Raw genomic sequence first — 18896 nt, 5'->3', positions numbered from 1 at the left:
GTGAGAGGGCAGCAGGACAGGCCCTATGAGGAGAGACTGAGGGACCTGAACCTGTTCAGCCTCAGCAAGAAGAGGCTGAGGGGGGACCTGGTGGCTGCCTACAAGCTCATCAGGGGGGATCAACAGCAAATAGGCAGAGCTCTTTTCTCCCCAGCACCACCTGGGGTGACGAGGAACAATGGTCATACGCTGATGGAGAATAGGTTTAGGTTGGAGAATAGAAGGCAATATTTTACAGTTAAGGGGGCCAAAATCTGGACCAACTTCCCAGGGAAGTGGTCCTTGCCCCAACCTTGGGCATATTCAATTGGAAGTTGGACGATCACCTGTCTGGGGTCTTGTGAACCCAGCATTCATTCCTGCCTGTGGCAGGGAGTCAGGCTAGATGATCTGGTCAGGTCCCTCCTGACCCTAGCTACTATGAAACATTCCCATTTTACCCTGCTCAACAGCCCCCAAACCAGTAAGGAACCAGATTCATCATGCACCTCCCTTTTTGCCTGAAAAGACTTCTAGGCAACTGGATGTGGGTCTTGCTTGGAGGCATGGATGAAATTTTATATAGACCCCTAGCTTTATAAAGATCCTTATATACCATTACCAATATTTATCCAAATCTAAGATGATCTTGAATTTAAAATGACCTCCCAATAATTGTGTGTCAGGCATGGAAAATTTTAACTTGTCTTTTTTATTATAAAAAGACTTACTGACAAAAACTTAAGTCATAAATTCAGCAGAAAAATACTTTATATTATTTTCTGTCCAGAAAATTTGGTAAGTCCTTCTTTCTTAGAACCCACAACTTAAAACTGGTTGCTTTCACCTGCATCCTCTCTCTCTGTCCACTGCTCTCATCTTCTACCTCATTCCTTTCAATATTTTTGCATTTGTATTATTCTTGTTTTTTCTACATGATCTGTCATGATGGCAATACTGGGAGTTTCCCTGCCACTGCTTGCTCCACAGAATTTAGGTTCCTATCTTTTTAAATGTTGGCCAGTTAGCCGTTACCAGGCCCTGTATTCCTTTGCTTTCCCTCCCGCCTCCCAGCTGCCTACCCAGTGCCACATGTTGCATTACCAGGTCCCTTGCTGCTGCTGTGCCAGGTGCTTCCTTGTTGGGTCCTTCACCACTACATGCTGTATTGCTGCATCCCTTGCTGTTGTGTGCTGCTACCATGCTGTGTACCGCCTTGCCAGCCCTGCTGCCCCTGTGTGCTGTGTTATGCTGCTGGATGATCTCTGTTATCTCCTGCCTGGCCTAGTGGATCCTTACTGCTAGCCTGGAAGGTCCTGCCACATCTGACTGCAGGGGGGGTGGATATGGAGATGGGGTGCAGTAGTGTTGATCCCACCACTGTTCCTGGCTCTGCTTCCTCTATCCCCATCAGCCCTGCTGTCCAGGAGCAGGTGCTGAAAAGAGGAACCCATGTGCCACTGCCCCCAGCAAGTTGGGCTCCCTGCACAGTTGCTCCCTGCAGCGTGAGGCAGGTGAGAGTTAGGAGTGGCTCTGAGGCTCTCAGCATGCCTGTGTTGACTGGGAACAGGTTATTCAGACACCCCTCAGAAAATTCCAGCTCTTCGATTTTACTTTTTGACTACAGAAAAATAATAGAGCAATTCTTCTGTTGCAAAGAACTCAGAAAGATCACAGCAGATCAGACTTTTTAACACAATGGACTCAAAAATTCTAGGTTTATCTTGTGAACTGTGTTCATACACAACAGTGCTAATGTTGCATGGCACCCAACATCACCCTTGAAAGGATCTCAGAGCACCCCTAGAATCACTCCTTTGGGAGGATAAGACAAGTTTTTCTGAATTATTCAGGATCAAACCCCGTTTTTTTATGCATTGATATGAAATTTGAATAAATGTAAAAAAATATAGATCAGAAAGTTCATGATTGCATCTCTACATTTTCTTTCAGCATTTTTAGGGATCATGTCAGTGTTTAAGAGCAATAGAAATGGATGCCTAAAATATTTTGTCTGTCGTAGTATTGCTAAACTATAAGTGTGTGTTATTTTTTCTAGTCTTATGTTCCAGATATATTTAAAGGTCTGAATTAACATGATCAGTAAACAAGGAAGAGGAAAGGAGGAATAGAGGAATACAGAAAGTATTGCTGTACAATCTTTCTTTTCATTTTCATACCTTTTTAAAATATTAGTTTTATAGCTATCAAATGAGACATCCAAAATTGTAATATGCTGGGATCAATAGGCCTGGCACTGCAAATATATGCAGGTTTATGTGAGCAGGCATATGTAAGTCAATGTGGCCTTTGTGTCCTAGGTAAACATTCTTTTATATATCTATATATAGATATATATCTTACTGACTTTTTAAATTAAGTTGTAGGGTTTTTTTTAATCCTAATATTAGGAAGCTTGATGCTTTTAGAAATGTGCTAGTCTTCTGTGACTACTCCTTGTTATGCTCTCAGAACTATTTTTACATCCTTGGTATTGAGAGGTTTATATTTTAGGATTACTTCACCTATCAAGGGTAATTGGTTTAAAAAACAAAATAATGTGCTGCATGCTGCATTTTTGCCTTGAAAGTCAGTAACAGGAAGAGCCCTGGTTTTCAAAAGTTCTGAGCAGTACTTGCCTCCTTTATATGAGAGATGAAATGGCATAATTCCTTTAGCTCTATTTCTGTGTTAAAGACCCCCACAAATAAGGGCAAATTGACTCATCCTTTACCATGGAATTGACTGTACACACAGAGCTTTAAATGCACAGAGTGAAACAACTGGAGAGACATTTTCTCACTAATTTCTTGTTGGTATAATAATTCTTAAGTATTTTTCCTGTGACATTGTAGTCATACTTTTTTCAGACTGTGATTTTTTTTTTTTTTTTTTTTAAGTCAGTGGTGTCCTGTTAAGAGTTTTGGCATAGTTTGTGAAAAGAAAGGAATCCTCTTCAGTGACCAGTGACCACACTAGAATTCTATGACAGGCTTTGGGGACAAAAAAGTGATTTAAAAAAAAATTTTTTTTTAATTTGGAGTTAAGATTTAGAGCTAATTTAAGGCTAACAAAATAAAGGGATGTTTTAAATATTCTAAAACCAGGACATTCAGTGCTGACATTGTATATAAAAGCATAGAAGTACACAGTTACGACATGCAAACAACTTTATATTTGGCCTGTAATGATATTATACATTTAACAGCACCATTACGACTGCTCTGCTTTAGTGTTTGTGGTAACATATTAGATTATTCTGACTTTTTTAAATGTGCAGTAGGATTTTCTTGTATTTTTCTGTCACAGCAAATATTTTGGCTTAGAATTTTCATTTTTAAAAACTAGGGGTGCACCAATAGAGATTTTTGGGGGCCAATACCCATAGCCGATTTTTAAGGAGGCATATCAGTCAATACTGATCCGATTTACAATACAGCTGCGTCCAGCTGGTAAGTCTGTAGTGGAAGGGCAGAGGGGAGGGAAGGGGTGTGGGGGGCAGATCAACGGCCCCCCCCCTGCGGTGAGGAAGGGAGTGGGGCTGGGACAGGCAGGCACTGCCCAGGTGGGGTGAGGCGTGGGATGGAGCCGCGGCTCGTCCAGGGGAGGGTGTGGGGGGATGTGCCCCCCAGATCTGCACAGGGCGGGCTGCAGCTGCAGGCTGGGGCCAGGGCGGCACTGGGCTCTTCCCTGCAGGGGCTGGGCCGGGCTGTGCCCTGGGTGGGGGGTGCCGGTGCTGGGAGGGAGGACTGAGGGGTGGGCTATGGCAAAATTTGCGGTGGCTGCACACCTTCCTCTCCGTAGCCTCCTCCCAGCGCCGCCACTACCCACCCCAAGCACAGCCTGGCCCAGCTCCCACCAGGAAGAGCCCTGCGCAGCCCCAGCCCGCAGCTACAGCCCACCCTGCCCCGCCCTGCACAGATCTGGAGGCACATGCTCTCCTGGGGTGCACACAGCAGCAGAAGGTGCCCTGCCCCCCCGCCGAGGAGCTGCGGCTCCACTCTGCCCTGCACTGGCTGGGCAGTGCCTGCCCCAGCTCCAGCCCCACTCCCTCCCTCCCTCACCGCAGGGGGCATTGATCTGCCCATGTCCCTTCCCTCCCCCCTCCCCTCTCCACTTTCACCACAACGGATTTACCAGCTGCACGCAGTTCTCCACGCTGCTGGCTGTGCTCCTTGCCACCTATGCGCTGTGCTGCACTGCAGCTGCGCACATGCACAGGTGTTTATTGGTCACATCAGGCCGATTTCCGATATAGTCAGTTTTCTATCAGTACTGATCCAATATCAGACCTATGTATGTACTAAAAACTGCATGAACAGGAAAACTGAGGAGAATTTTAAGGATTGTGACCTCATGTCCCCTGCAGTTGCTGTATCAATATTCAGTGATTCTTATTCAGCCACACTGTAAGGAGACTTGCAAACACTTTTGCCTAAGTTAGGGCTGTAAAACATATGACCTGTGGAGCCATATGTTCTGGCTCAAGGTTTTTGAATCAGTCTGGTGTGTGGGTAGATCTGATACTGTGGGTGCTGTACGCAACTCAAGGCACTTGTCTCACACAGTGCCCCATGCGACCGGATCTATGTGCTGGCTCTGGGGCTAGTGCTACATTTAACACATGGGCTGGATCTGGTGCTGCGTACAGGGCACGCACTGCATGCTGCGCTCTGCTAGACTGGCCTTGTGCTTTGGCTACAGTGTGCACGGATGGCCTAACTGATCTGGACTGGCCCCAGAGCCAGTATGCAGGACTGATCTGATGGGGAGTTGCATGCAGTGCATAGGGGGTGCACCCCCTGAGATTGGCCATGCACCCCCTGGAATCATCAGCCATGAAACCGGAAGTGCATTCAGCAATCTGGTGCTGCACCGAGACTTGGGGTCGCCCATGATGAAGTGCATACTCCATGCTGGACCCCTGGGCTGCATGCAGTGCCCACGGCACCAAGTCCAGCCCTTGTGCCTCCTGTAGTGCATGCTTCAGAGTAGGGCTGGTGCACATTGCATGTGGCATGGGGGACTGACATGGGAAGCATGCCGTATGCGGCACCCCACCAGACTTGCTGTGCGTGCTGGCTCTGGGACCGGTCCACATCTGGCCTACAGACAGGCCTGATGGGGCCAGGTGAATTTGAAACCCATGGCCTAAGTTGATGTGCAGCCATGGAACCTTTGAGAAACAGTAAATGACAGGCCAAGCAATGTATTACCGAGAGTTCATGAGGTGTCCATTCCCCTTTGCAACAATTTCATAATTCAAATTAGCTATAAAAGAAGGATGATGATTGGTCTTATTAGGTCTGCTGTCAGAGTAGCCTAGTTTAAGTCCTCTATCTAAACTGTTAACGTGACATTGAATCGTAATTAATGACAGATACAACTTTGAATTAGCTTAGCTTAATTTATATTTGAAAAAATGGTGAATACAGTAGGTTTCAGTTAATTTATACTATATGGTAAATTTGAAAGGTCCTTTTTCTTTGTCCTGAAAACTCTTTAAAGAACTGATGGAAGTGCAAAATTTCTTAACAGAAACAGTTTAATGAGTTTTGACTTAGACCAATGGAATTGCTTAAGAACTGCCAGAAAATTCATTTTGTACTCAAAGAGGAGGTACTTTAATTTTGGATACAATGCATGGTCTTTTAAATGCTGTTCGAGAAAATTATTCTGGCACACATCCAGGAGGGGCCAGCAGGGAAATGCATGCTCAGGGGCAACCAGCACAGGTTCATCAGCGGCAGGTCATATCAGACCAACCTGGTGGCCTTCTACGATCAGGTCACTAAATCATTGGATGCAGGGGTAGCAGTGGATATAGTCTTCCTGGACTTCCGGAAGGCTTTCGACACTGTCTCTCACCCCGTTCTCATTAGGAAACTGGGGGACTGTGGCGTAGACACCCACACAGTCCAATGGGTCGCCAACTGGCTAGAGAGCCGCACCCAGAGGGTGGTAGTGGATGGGTCCCTCTCGGCCTGGAAGGACGTGGGCAGGGCTCGGTCCTCGGGCCCGCCCTGTTCAACATCTTCATCAGTAATTTGGATGAGGGGGTGCAAAGCACCCTGTTCAAATTTGCTGATGATACCAAGATGTGGGGGGATGTGGGCACAATAAAAGGGAGCAACAGGCTACAGTCGGACCTTGACAGGTTACAAGGATGGGCGGAGGAGAACAGGATGGGGTTCAACACAGACAAGTGCAAGGTGATGCACCCGGGGAGGAACAACCGGCACCATACCTACAGGCTGGGGAACTCCCCTCTTGTCAGCACGGAGGTGGAAAAGGATCTTGGAGCCATTATTGACTCCAAGATGAACATGGCTCCGCCGGGTGGGGGGGCGGGTGGGGCTTTAAGAGGGATGTGGACAGCATCGAGAGGGTCCAGAGGAGGGCCACTCGCATGATCAAGGGACAGCAGGGAAGGTCCTGTGAGGAAAGGTTACGGGACCTGAACCTGTTCAGCCTCCAGAAGAGAAGGCTGAGGGGGGATCTTGTGGCCTGCTATAAACTAGTCAGGGGGGATCAACAGGCACTGGGGGAGTCCCTGTTCCCCCGAGTGCCGCTAGGAGTGACCAGGAATAATGGTCACAAGCTGGCGGAGGGAAGGTTTAAGTTGGACATCAAGAGGCGCTACTTCATGGTCAGGGAGGCTAGGGTCTGGAACCAGCTTCCAAGTGAGGTGGTGCAGGCTCCCACCCTGGGGGTTTTTAAGAGGAGGTTAGATGACCATCTTGCTGGGGTCGTTTGACCCCCAGTACTCTTTCCTGCCATGGCAGGGGGTCGGACTAGATGATCTGCCCAGGTCCCTTCCAACCCTAGAAACTATGAAATTCAGAGCAAACAAGTTGAAAACATGCTTTCATGTGCAAGCTGAAACTCGGCCTTAACTGTGGAGATGTGACTGACTGTTAATGTTAAGTATTAAGGCCTTCTCTAATGTGATGTAGTCCAGTAAACTGTAATACGCAAAAATGTCATTGTTATCATGTCAGACTCGAAACATTTTGGATTCTAAGGAATAGATTAATATTAAAAATAAATTTAAATTAAAAAAGTGAAAAGTTTTGAAGGAATTTGTTGCATGCTTATTTGAGGAAGCATAACATTTGGGTGACTGAAAAGGAACATGTAAAAGGTTGTCTGGTCTATCCTACTTCAAAATGTAGAGGGCTGTTTTAGCAGTAGCTACACAATTGATTAACAAAAATGAGTTGTTTGGAGGTTGTGAAATAGGAAAATGTTGGAAATGTTGAATTACCATATGGGGGAAAAACCCTCTAAAGCTGACATCTCTTTGTGTAATTTCTTAGTTTGTTTTTGTTTGGGGGGGGGACATTTTTCTATACTAGTTTCATCATGAAAAGAAAATTACTTGTAACCCAACATTCATAAGACAGAAGATGACGATTGAAATATGTCACTCATCTGGAATTATTTTCACCTCTGGAAACCTCTGTTTTCCCAGTTTGAAACTGTACCTTCAGCCTCCTTGCTGGCCTGGGGAAAAGATGACAGTCCATTAGATTTTTCTCTCTCCCTTGCTGGAGGCAAGGGGAAATTCTTGCATCTTATCCCTGCAGTCCAGGGACAGCAGCCACTTTTTCAAATGAGCCAGTTGAAATCTGGTGTAATCATCCTGTATTCAGTTTTTAAGCTATTTTTAACAACTCTCTTCCCATGTTCTGACATGCTGTCATTAGGCATAATGCATTATTATTTGAATGTTAACTGTATGCTTAACATAGTACAAAAAGAATGAATAATCTATCCACAAAAAAGTTTTAGTCCTAGGCCTAATCTCTCCTGGAAGGGATTTGCTTGTTTAATACCACCAATGTAGCAAAACCAGCAAAAGTCTCCACATGAAGTTGTAATGGTATATACTCTGTATATTTATTGATACATACTCTTTCATATTGATGTGTGTGTGTGTCAGTGCTGGTCCTTTCAGTTGCATGTCTTTTAGTATAGGCCTGCAGTAGGCAAACTTTTCAGCACTAGGTTTTCTTTAAAACAAACAAACAAACAAAAACAACCACACACACAGCAAATACTAATATTTAAATAAAACATGTTTATACAGTACTAAAACTACATGAATAAAAGGACCTTTGAGGCTTTAAAAAAATCTCTGCATGAGTTTTTTTTTGTGTGTCTTATGCATGTTCAGTACAATGGAATTTTTTCATTAATTAGTGAGATTTTTCTATTGTTGCATATACTTCTATATTCCTACTTTTAAAGGAACAGAAAAAAGCCCCAGATACAGTTTAAATGCAGATACTGAGAACAGAGTTGAAGCTAGTTGGTCGATGGCATGCTTAGTTTTGGTAAGATGGGGGAATGAGTCATATTTTGCAAGGAGGTACAACTGGAAACTGCCAACATCAATTTGCTTTGTGCTTTTTTTCAGTGTATCTATCTTACAACTTTAAGATGCTTAGAAAATTTGGGCTGTGATTTAGAAAGCACATAATCACAAGTTTCAGTCAAGGAATATGTTCAAATCTCCTTATCTCCAAAAAGGATGTGACTTTTTAATCGGGTATCTATAGGGGGTCTACCTACATCGCAATTGAAGAGTCCAAAATTAGCGGCTGTATTGTAATGATGGCTGCCATTTTTGTGGCCTTTTTGTGGCAGGGTCCACCGTCACTGCTGATTGGCTGCTACTATTGACTGAAGGACTGAAACTGCGGCACAGTCGCCCAGATAAGCCTGTGGAATCCATTAATGGATGCATTATTAAGTAATATAAGCCAGGGATAGGCAAACCCTGGCACAGTTGCCAGTATGGCACATGAAGGCTTTTTGCTTGGCACGCGCGCCTCAAAGTGGACAGCAAGGAAGGGGCTAGGACTGCGCTGCCACAACAAGGGTAGGGCCCCTCACAGCTCCCCTTCCGTTTGCCCCTGGCATGCCAATGTCTTGGCAAGTTTGCAGGTGTTTTTTGGCATGTTACTGACCCTGATCTGTTCAATTAAGACTCTAAACTCAACTATATTATGAAATTAAACCTATATATACCACGAATTGTAATTAATACCATCACCATAATTTATTGTCAAAGTTGTAAAAAGGAGTTTAGCAGTACTCAGTGCTAACCATGAGAGAGGCAGTTCATGTTAGCTGTTAAACCAAGGGTGGGTAATTATTTCAGTTAGAGGGGTGCTTAATGAGTTTTGAGGAGCTGTTGAGGTCTGCAAGGGTAGCCCTGCCCCTTGACAGGTGCCCCATCTTGGGACCAGAAGTCCCATCCCTAACCCGGTTGGTGCAGCTGTGTGCTGGCTGGGCCGTTCTGCCCATGAGAGTGGGAGCGACGCACTTGGGCTGGGCAGGATACAATTAGTTTTTGAGTCCTTGCAAGCTGGATCCAGCCTGTGAGCTGTATTTTGCCCACCCCTGTGTTAAATGCTAGCAGGCAGCATCCACTGACAGTTGCCACTGACATCCTCTGTCTCGGGGGGGTGAACACTTGTCCCTACACTGAGATTACATGCTCAATACCACTGAGTTGGTTGGAATGCTAAGGTGGCATTTTGTCAGGGTGTACAGATGTGGAAACAGATCAGAAACAGACTCCCGAAACACAGTCACAGGCATCTGGCACTCTTTGACAGAGTTCATTTAAGCAGCTTGTTCCTTGTCATGCTCTTTCTGCTGTCCAGAGATTGATTTCAGTAGCTGAGGATCAAGACTCAGCAAAGGCACCTGATTTGGAGTAAAAAATATGAACAGCACTAAGGAAGGAAGCAGACAGTTGTTCGAATCATGGTGGTAGTAGTGATGGGTTGTACGTGTAATACTAGTTCAACTTCACAGCTATTGCTTGGAATAGGTCCCTTCTCTGCTGGTTTTCATGATGACAGCTTGACAGTTCTTGTGATGCTATGTCTTCAGCCCAACTTATCAAATCCATCAGCTGTGTGTATGGTGGATCACAGCCTGCTGGCCTTCAAACCACATTAGAAGCTCTGTGAACCAAGTGGCATTTTCTGTCACAAACTTCATTTGATCTCGAATGCCTCCCTGTTCTAGGAGATTGCAAGCTTAAACTATGCTGTGTGCGCCAGGTGTGATTTCCAGCTCCTTGGACACAAATTGCTGATAATACTGCATGTTCTTGGTGTGGTAACAGATTTGTGTTGACCCACAAATTCTGCCTCGTAAGCACAGGTTCTGGTGGGTTGCTTGTGGGTACCCACTTTGACTGGTGTGAGACTCCCTGTACCGGAGCTTACAGCCTGAACAGTGCTTGAATGCTTTTTTGGATGAAACCAGGCTATCCACATCAGGAAACTGCATACACCAGATGTCACTTATTCAAGACAGAATTTGCACATTGCAGGTAGGGGTGCACTGATAGAGATTTTTGGGGCCGATCCAGATAGCCAATTTTTGAGGAGACATATCGGCTGATACCGATCTGATTTCCAATACAGCAGCATGCAGCTGGTAAGTCTGTTGTGGTGGAGGGGGAGAAGGGAGGGGAGAGGAGTGGGGTAGGGGGGTGGGGGGCAGATCAATGCCCCTCGTGGTGAGGGAGGGAGTGGGACTGGGGCAGGCGCTGCCCAGCGAGAGCAGGGCAGGGTGTGGGATGGAGCCGTGGCTCATCCGGGGGGTGCAAGGAGGTGGGGGGCAGCTCCTTCCACTGCACGCACCCTGGCGGGAGGCAGCCTGCATCTGTGGACGGGGGCGGGGGCGGTGCCAGGCAGGCGGCGGTGCTGGGAGGGGGCTATGGGGGAGGGCTGCAGCCACCCCAAAAAATTGCTGTAGTCGCCCCATAGCACCCTCCCAGCACCACTGCCGCCCACCCTGTGCAGATCTGGGGACACCCCCCGCCCTCCGGTGGGAGCAGCGGCAGGAGCTGTCCGATGACAGGACGAGCCATTGAATGAGCTGCACAAAGTGGCAGGAGCCACGCCCTCTGGACAAGCCCATTCCCCTTCCCCTAGCTGGGTAGCGCCTGCCCCAACCCTGCACCTTCCTCACTGGGGGCCTTGATCTGTCCCCCACCACACCCCTCCCCTTCCACCACTACTGACTTACAGCTGCATGCAGCTCTCCACGCTGCCGTCTGTGCTCACCGCCTACCTGCTGCACTGGCCATTTATCGGTCAAATCATTAGCCACATCAGGCTGATTTCTGATATAGACAATTTTCTTTATATCGGTGCTGATCCAATATCGGACTGATGTGTCGGCACACCTCTAATTGCAGGTGACATGAACTGCATTGGGCATCATTCCACAGAGCACATCAGAAAGCTTGCACATATACATGGCATTGTTGGACAGAAATGCTGAGTTCTTGTTAAATTCTGAACCGTAGTTGACATTGGCCTTCACTACAGCCTGAGGCATAGTAGAAAAATTGACAGACGTGAGGTGGACCAGCTCTGTTTGAAAAACAGGCAAGTCCTGGTCTGTTCAGCTCCCAGGTACAAATAAAATGTGCAAGACATATAATTATCTTGAAGGTCAGTGGCTTCATTGGCCACAACAGAGATGGATTCATACATTGCCAATGCAGACTTTGTGGATGTGCAAAGTAATCATCACTGAATGGAGATGGGGTTGGTGAAGCTTGTTCACATATGGGAAACATCCAACAATCCATTTTCTCCAGTGGGATGTTTGCCACTGCAAAAACCTCCACAAAGGAAAGTGTTGCTGCTCACCTTGCCAGACTGTTTTCCATGATCCTTTTAAGAAGTGAGGACAAGGTTGCTTGTTTCTATTTCTGACCGTCAGCCTCTGCAGCAGCATTTTGCTTCATGGGCTCCTTGGAATCTATGAGTTGCTCTATTCTGATTTTCCTCAACGCATCCAGAGTCATGTTGCAGGCGGTACAGAACAGTTTGCCTCCATCTGCGTCCACGGTCACTGCAGGATACTGCCTCACGTCATCCAGAGCAGAAATGTATTTTACTTTCTTGGTGGATTTCTCCTCACTATTCCCTTGCTCAATTTGCTCTTGACCTGGGCACATGTGTAGATGCTGTGCCTGGGAATAGTTTGCTGTGGAACAATTTGCTCCACAGTTTATTCATGCACATTAATTGCATGTGTAGACGTGCCCAGTTTGTATGTGAACCTCACCATTCATTTCAGCAGATAAAGTATTCAGATTTTGAATCATTAATTCATGTCAGTTTTTAAGTTTTTCATGTGGGGCATTATGGGAAGGATGAGCACTTCTCTTACTGTTTTGGTTTTTAAAGGTTAGTTTAATTAAAATGTAATCTGATTGAATGAGATTTACATATTTTGCCTAAAACAAAAATCCTTCTTTTTTAGGGTTTTCTAAATGAGAAAAGGTATATTGGGCAACTACTGACTTGAGACTTATTTTTAGAATGTCTGAAGATGATGAAAAAGTTACTCTTCGTCGTCTTGAACCTGCCCTCCAAAAATTCATTAAAGTGGCGGTTCCAACAGATCTGGAAAGGCTGAGAAAGCACCAAATAAATATTGAAAAGGTTAGCTTTTTCAACTCTTTTAATGTAGTTCTTATTAATGAAAAACTTTATGCTTTTTAAAATAAACTATTAGAGATACTGTGATTAAAGCTTGTCTGTCTACTGTTTTGATGGTAGTGTAATTTGGTGAATCTTTTCATCCCCTTGCAAAAAAGTAATACAAGATTTGTTTAGATGTGCATAAAAACACACACAAAGCTGGTATTTTGTGTAAATGTGTACTGATTTCCTGTTGTTAGTAAGGCCAAATTCTGATTATTTTTTTTTTTTATTTTTTTTCTTTTGACTTGGTCTTTATTGGGCAAAACTCTACTCTGCTTTAATGAAACATTTGTCCAAGTAAAATATAGATTTGTCTTAGTGGTAGGTTTTTAGCAGTTAAAATGCAAGAGCATATCCTGGTAAATCGACTGTTGCCCCTCTGTCCTGAATAAGTTTTGCACAAATGCTGGTTTTACCTGCCTTTCTGTATATAGATACAGGTTTACAAACTGGGGTGAAAGAAATATAATATTATAAAATTGTGCCTTTAATTGAATAGAAACATGATTTTTTTTTTTTTTTTTGGCATCTTTTACCTTAACACATTTTTTGTTTTCTGTTGTCACTATGGATGTTTAATGACAAAGTGTCTTTCCATTTCTACGAAGTTGAATACTTCTTTGAGGAAAAAACCCTGAAGTTTAAATAATTGAGTGTTCTGGAAACCACCATCAAAAACTATGCTTTTAAAGCAGATGGACAGAAGACTTTAAGTGGTATGGTTAATGCTGAAAATGGGTGAAGAAAAACAACTGTTTAATTTGGGAAGTAAGTTTTTGGGACATGATCCTGTTGTTTAGAAGAACTGTAAAAAGACTGATAAAAGTATATTTCAGTGGAAGTAACTGGATTTGTGACTACAGCACAAACAAATGTAAATCAAGGCTCTTGATCCTGACTTTATTTACACTGACATGTTCCATTGAAAATGTGTGCATGTGTGGAGATGGTAGCACTGACTGTCAGAGAGATTGTCCATTTTATCACCATTTGCTTATAAGTTTGTCAAATTTTACTTTTTTAACCAATCTGCCTGAGGCTGATTTGGGGGTGGGAGGGGGGTGGTGAGCTAGTTAAAGCATGTAACTCTTGTTTGTTTTTTTTAGAAGAATGAACCAGGTTACAAAAGTATAATTGCAAATGACTGAGAACAAAGAGTTGGGGTATGAAGAGGAACTGGGAATAGCTGGGCAAGAGGATCAGAATGGAAGCAGAGGAGGGAGGGCAAAATAACTAGGACTTGCTGAACAGGGAGACTGGGAATGGAATAAGAAGTTTGAGGAGTGGAGACTAGGACTGGCTAAGTGAACATCTTTGGACTAGGATAAGGAGCAAGAGGTTGGGTAGAGGCAGAACTGAGATATGCAGTGGAGGGGAGGGAGAAGAAGGGTTCACCTTTAGGGGAGCATGAAGAGAAGTCTGTGTTGACCAGCTATGTATGCTCCTCTTCAGAGTGTAGAATGAAAAACAAGGTGTCCAAGTCTTGTCATTTGCTGCAAGCGAGTATCACTGGTGTAAAAAAAAAAATGTATTTTTCCAGTACTGAGCACATATAGCAGTGATTCTCAACCTGTTTGATCCTCTGGCTTTCTCTACAATCCCACAGCCTGCCTGCCTTTTGGTGCTCTTGCTAGCTATGCTGCAGAGACACCTGAGTTAGCACTGTATGTGCTACCTCTAGACTGGAAGCAGTGTAGCTGTGTTTGTGCAGTACTGCATGTGCACTTCTGTAGCAGTGCACTAAGTGAAGTGGCTGTGCTTCTTCCTTATTGAGAACTAGTGAATAGTGAGCAGTTGGGCAGCTCAGCACATTGCTGTCTGCCAGTGTACAAATCTTAGGGAGGGGAGTTGGATGGTTTTCCTGTACCCACCCTTGTGGCCTACCTGTGACACTTCTATATCCCAGTTGTTGAGAACTACTGACATGAGTGACAACCTACTATTACAGTCAGTTCCTTTGTTGTCAGTTCCTTTGTGGCAGAGGCCTGCATGCTGGATCTGACCTGGCCTAGTTCAAGATCTGCTTTAGAGCCATCTGTAATTAAAAAAATGTCTACTATGTTTGGGTGCCTGATCTGAGATGCCAAGACTTGATTTTTTCAGAGTGCCTAGCGCCATAGCATTTCCAAGGCAAGGCTGCATGTGACTTTACTTGTACCTGAAAGGGCATACTACTGCGCCAAACCATTTTTTCTGTTAATTGTGTCTCTGCTGCCCCTGGGAATTTTTCTTGCTCCCTGCCGCAACTGTTCTTTACTATGCTGTGCCTGGCTTGTTCTGGTCAGACCTGATGAAAAATGTCTTGCACTCAAAAGCTTGTCTAACTCCATCCCAACTACACCATTGCTCCAATAAAAGGTATCTTCTGAATCCTTGCCTCTTGCATAACTTTATATAATTAGCCTAGTGATTAGCACACTTGCCCAGAAAGTGGGAGGCCTGGATCATAAATAGGCTTGGCAGGATTCAGTTTTTATCGGTTAACATTGATAAACACCAATCTCATGGCACACCCACAGACTGACAAAAATAATATTTCCATCATTAATAATTGACATTTATAGGAAGGGGACATAAAAATAGTCTGCTGGTACAGTGTCTGGGCGACCTCCTGTTGAGCAGGGGTGTGGGAGGGGTGGATTTCCAGGAACCTATACAAAAATCCTCAAACAATTGCAACCTATACTAGAAGACTTAAGAGATCTTTCTAGAGCCACCCATCCTAGCCTTTTAAGCAAGCACTGAACCTTGCTAACCTCATCACCAGAAGCAAACTTCCTGTGACCTAAACAACACCAAATGGATCCAGACAATGGCAGGACAAGAAATGTAAAGTCTGCCAACACATATCCACCAGGCCCACAATAACTACATTCTACAACAGAACCTACCTCCAGAAATGTAATATATCTCATCCAGTGGACCAAATGCCCTGATGGAGAATATGTAGGAGAAACCAAACAACTGTGTTACCAGAATGAACGCGCACTGAAAATCCATCAACGACAAAAATATCCAATTAGCTGTGGGTGCACACTTCTCACAAGACTCAATCCCTCTCTGATCTCACAGTTCTAACCCTCAAAGGGAACTTACGAAACACCTTTTGTAGACAAGCCTATGAACTTCACTTCATAAATCTACTGGATACAAAAAATCATGGACTTAATACAGACATTGGGTTTATGACACATTACAAGCTACCTGACATCTGACACACCAGGTAACCTCCATTCCTTCACACATTTCCCTCCCTTCCCCCTCCCTTTCTATCTCTACCCATTGTCTTCTAAACTTCTACTCATTTGCATTTTCACAGACAAAAGACTTCTTCTGCTTTAGCTTCTTTTCTACCTTGGAGATCACAGAACAGGAGTCTCCCAATGCCTGAAGAAGGGTTTTTGTGCCCAAAAGCTTGCAAAGAACTTTTTTTCCAACTGTTTAGTTGGTGTAATAAAAGATATCACATCTACCCAAAGAACTTGCCTGCCCAATACATTTTTAAAACATTCTATGTTTCTGAGCCCTTCTCAAATATTAATGAGACAACTGGTGCTGCTTTTGAATTATATACAGAATTGTGAAAATCATCCTCAAGTTTCAAGGCCATCTCAAGCTTTGAACATGTCACAATGCATTATACTGTATTCTATTAACTGTCCATGTAATTTGGGGCCTTTATAATTAAACAAATATTGGTATTTACATTTGTAACAGAGGGCTTGGGGCTCTCTGTTTCTTTAAGAGAGAAGCAGCTCAGAGGGGCACATTGCAGGCCAGGCAGGGTGCAGCAGTTGCAGGGCACTGCAGCAGCTAGGCAATGAGGCCAATTAGCAGGTGCCTGCAGACAGCCTAGGATAGCCTCCTGACCAGAAGGGGGCAGGGCCCTGGGTGGCATGCAAGTTAGTTTAGCCCTGCAAGCCACAGAGGTAGGAGCTTCTGGCCAGGGGAGCTACCAGAGAATGTTAGACTGCTGTGCTGTCTGGATCCCCAGTGGTAGGATTACCATACGTTCAGGTTTTCCTGGACATTTCCTTGTTTTTGGCCCCCTGTCCTTGTGTCCGGGCAGGTTTTTAAAATGATAGAAAATGTCCATGTTTTTGCTCTGCCTCTACTTTTCCCAGGCATGTGCAGCTTGGATGCTTGGGGCTGGGAGCAGCAGGCAAGCTGATTGGCTGTTGGGGTTACGTGCTCTGTGCATGGGCCCTGGCAAGTAAGTGTGTGCGCAGCAGGGCTGTAGAGGCCAGGGGGCTCTGGGTCAGCAGTGAGGGGCACTGGCAGGGCTGTAGGACAGGGTGTGCTGCAGGCCAGGAATGAAGGGCACCAGCAGGGCTGTGGGTCAGGATGAGGGGCACTGGCGGGGCAGGGGGTTATGGGTTGGGATGAGGGACACTGGCAGTGCAGGGGGGCAGGGGGTTGTGGTTTGGGAGTGAGGGGCACCAGCAGGGCTGGGGGGGCAGGAGCTTAGGAGTGAGGGGCAGAGGCAGGGCACAAGCATATCGCTGCCCCACCACCACAATCATATACTGCTCTCCTCCTCCCCCCACAGGTGTTCTCTTTTTTGATCCTGGAAATATGGTAACCCTACGGGGGCTCTGGGAGCTCAGGGATATAACCCCAGAGCTGGAAAGTTAGGAGTAGTGATTCCCAGTGAGGTGCCTGGGAGTAGGGTAGCTGAGATCAGTAGGGTGCTAGGGACCCCCACTGGCAATTCAGCGGGACTGGGGCCCATGCTAAGGCCCATGGGCCTTTTAATCCTATTATTACATAAAGGCATGGCAGGAAAGACAGAAGGCAAGGCACCCTAGAGGCAGAGCAGGGCATGGTTGCGGAGCCACCAGGGGTGTCATGGCCACCTCTGGGACCCCGACATGCTACAGTATTTTTCTAAATATAAGTATATTCTTTTTTTTGTTGCAGAGAGAAACCTATGCTTTAATTATTTCTGGTTTTAACTTAGCTAATAAGTTTAGTTAGTCCAAATTAAGAAAGATGAATAAATCAGATGTTCTCCTTAAACAAGTATTTTGCAAGGAATACTTGAAGCAGGAATTTTTGTGTTATCTGAATCATAACTATCAAACCTGAAAACACATCAGTCATATGAAATGATTTACTAAACTTGTTTAAAATACCCAAATAACTTTGACTAAGCAGGGGATCAGTCAACTCATCATTCCATTACATCTTAATAAAAATAAACAAGTTGGAATTTAAAACAGTTTGACTATATATCCTTCCCTTCCCTAGTACCCTGCTTTCAGTTTTCAATTTACAGATGATAAAATACCGTATACCTGAGGTCGGGGCAGATCCAGGATTTTCCAACGGGAAGTGTGGGAGCAGCATCCCACTCTGCAGAGGTAGATGAACCCCTTACTCCCAGCCTTCTCTGCCACACCAGTGCAAGAGCTTGTGCTGCAGGAGCCTCTGGGGAGTTTTTAAAGTCCTAAAGCAGGTGAAAATCCTCCTTCCCACTTCCTGCTCAGAGGCGCCCCCCTACCCCCTACAATCCCCTGCTTGTCCCCTGCTGCATTCTCTGTGGTTGGGGACAGGGAAGTTTCAGAGCCATCGGGGCTGAGTGGGGGCTGGATTTATATGAGAAGGCAACAGAAGCAACAGGGTGACTGTAGAGTTCCCCCCACCCTGTCTGGAAGGGGAAACTCTGATGCCCAGCTGCTGCGCAGCAGGCAGGAATGGCTTTGGTTCTTCTCCACCCTTGGGACAGCATGGAAAGGCAGGAGGGGAACAAAGAGGTGGGGAGGGGGCATTTCTTTGAGCAGGAAGGGGAACGGAGAGAGTATTTTCACCTGCTTTAGGAATTTTAAGAAGTCCCCAGTAGAGTTGCACTGATACATCGGTCCCATATCAGATTGGCACTAACAAAAGGAAAATTGACAGTATCAGCCATCGGCTTTTTTTGGCTGATGTGGCCGATTAAATGTCCCGCGCAGGCGCAGCATGCAGGTGGCCAGGTGCACAACCCAGCAGCGTGGAGAGCAGTTGAGTACAGCTGGTAAGTCTGTTGTGAGGGAAGGGTGTGGGGAGCAGAACGAGACCCCAGTGGTAAGGGAGGGAGTGGGGCTGGGGCTGCGGCTAGAGTAGGGGCAGGTGCTGCCCAGCCAGGGTGGAACATGGGACGGAGCCGTGAGCAGCTTGTTCAGGGGTCACAGGAAGGGGGTGGTGGTTCCCACCACTCCACGCACGCCAGGAGGGTATGGGGGGTATGTGCTTCCAGATCCATGCATGGGTTGAGCTGCTGCTGTGGACTGGGGGGTGTGCTGGGCTCTTCCCAGTGGGTGGATTGGGCCAGGGCTGTGCTTGGGTAGGGTGGTGGCAGCACTGGGAGGGGGGTTGGGGGGGGCTACAGCGAATTTTGGGGTG

General features: G+C 45.7%; 1 protein-coding gene across 4 annotated transcripts in view; it reads left to right on the top strand.

Moving 5' to 3' along the window:
- The window catches only part of STX17 (syntaxin 17), a 75694-nt gene that overhangs the window by 3917 nt on the left and 52881 nt on the right, over positions 1-18896 (top strand). For 2 of the 4 annotated variants that reach the window (XM_025198285.1, XM_025198283.1), the window contains exon 2: positions 12289-12470. In XM_025198285.1, the coding sequence (XP_025054070.1) occupies positions 12348-12470 (123 nt within the window). In that variant the 5' untranslated portion in view covers positions 12289-12347. The remainder of the gene's footprint in view (positions 1-12288; positions 12471-18896) is intronic. The other 2 variants (XM_025198286.1, XM_025198284.1) reach the window with 1 other exon arrangement.

This window comes from Alligator sinensis, unplaced genomic scaffold, assembly GCF_000455745.1.
Source record: "Alligator sinensis unplaced genomic scaffold, ASM45574v1 scaffold428_1, whole genome shotgun sequence".
NCBI lineage: Eukaryota > Metazoa > Chordata > Crocodylia > Alligatoridae > Alligator > Alligator sinensis.
The sequence above is the reverse complement of the archived record's forward strand: the minus strand, read 5'-3'. Positions and strand labels throughout refer to the sequence as shown.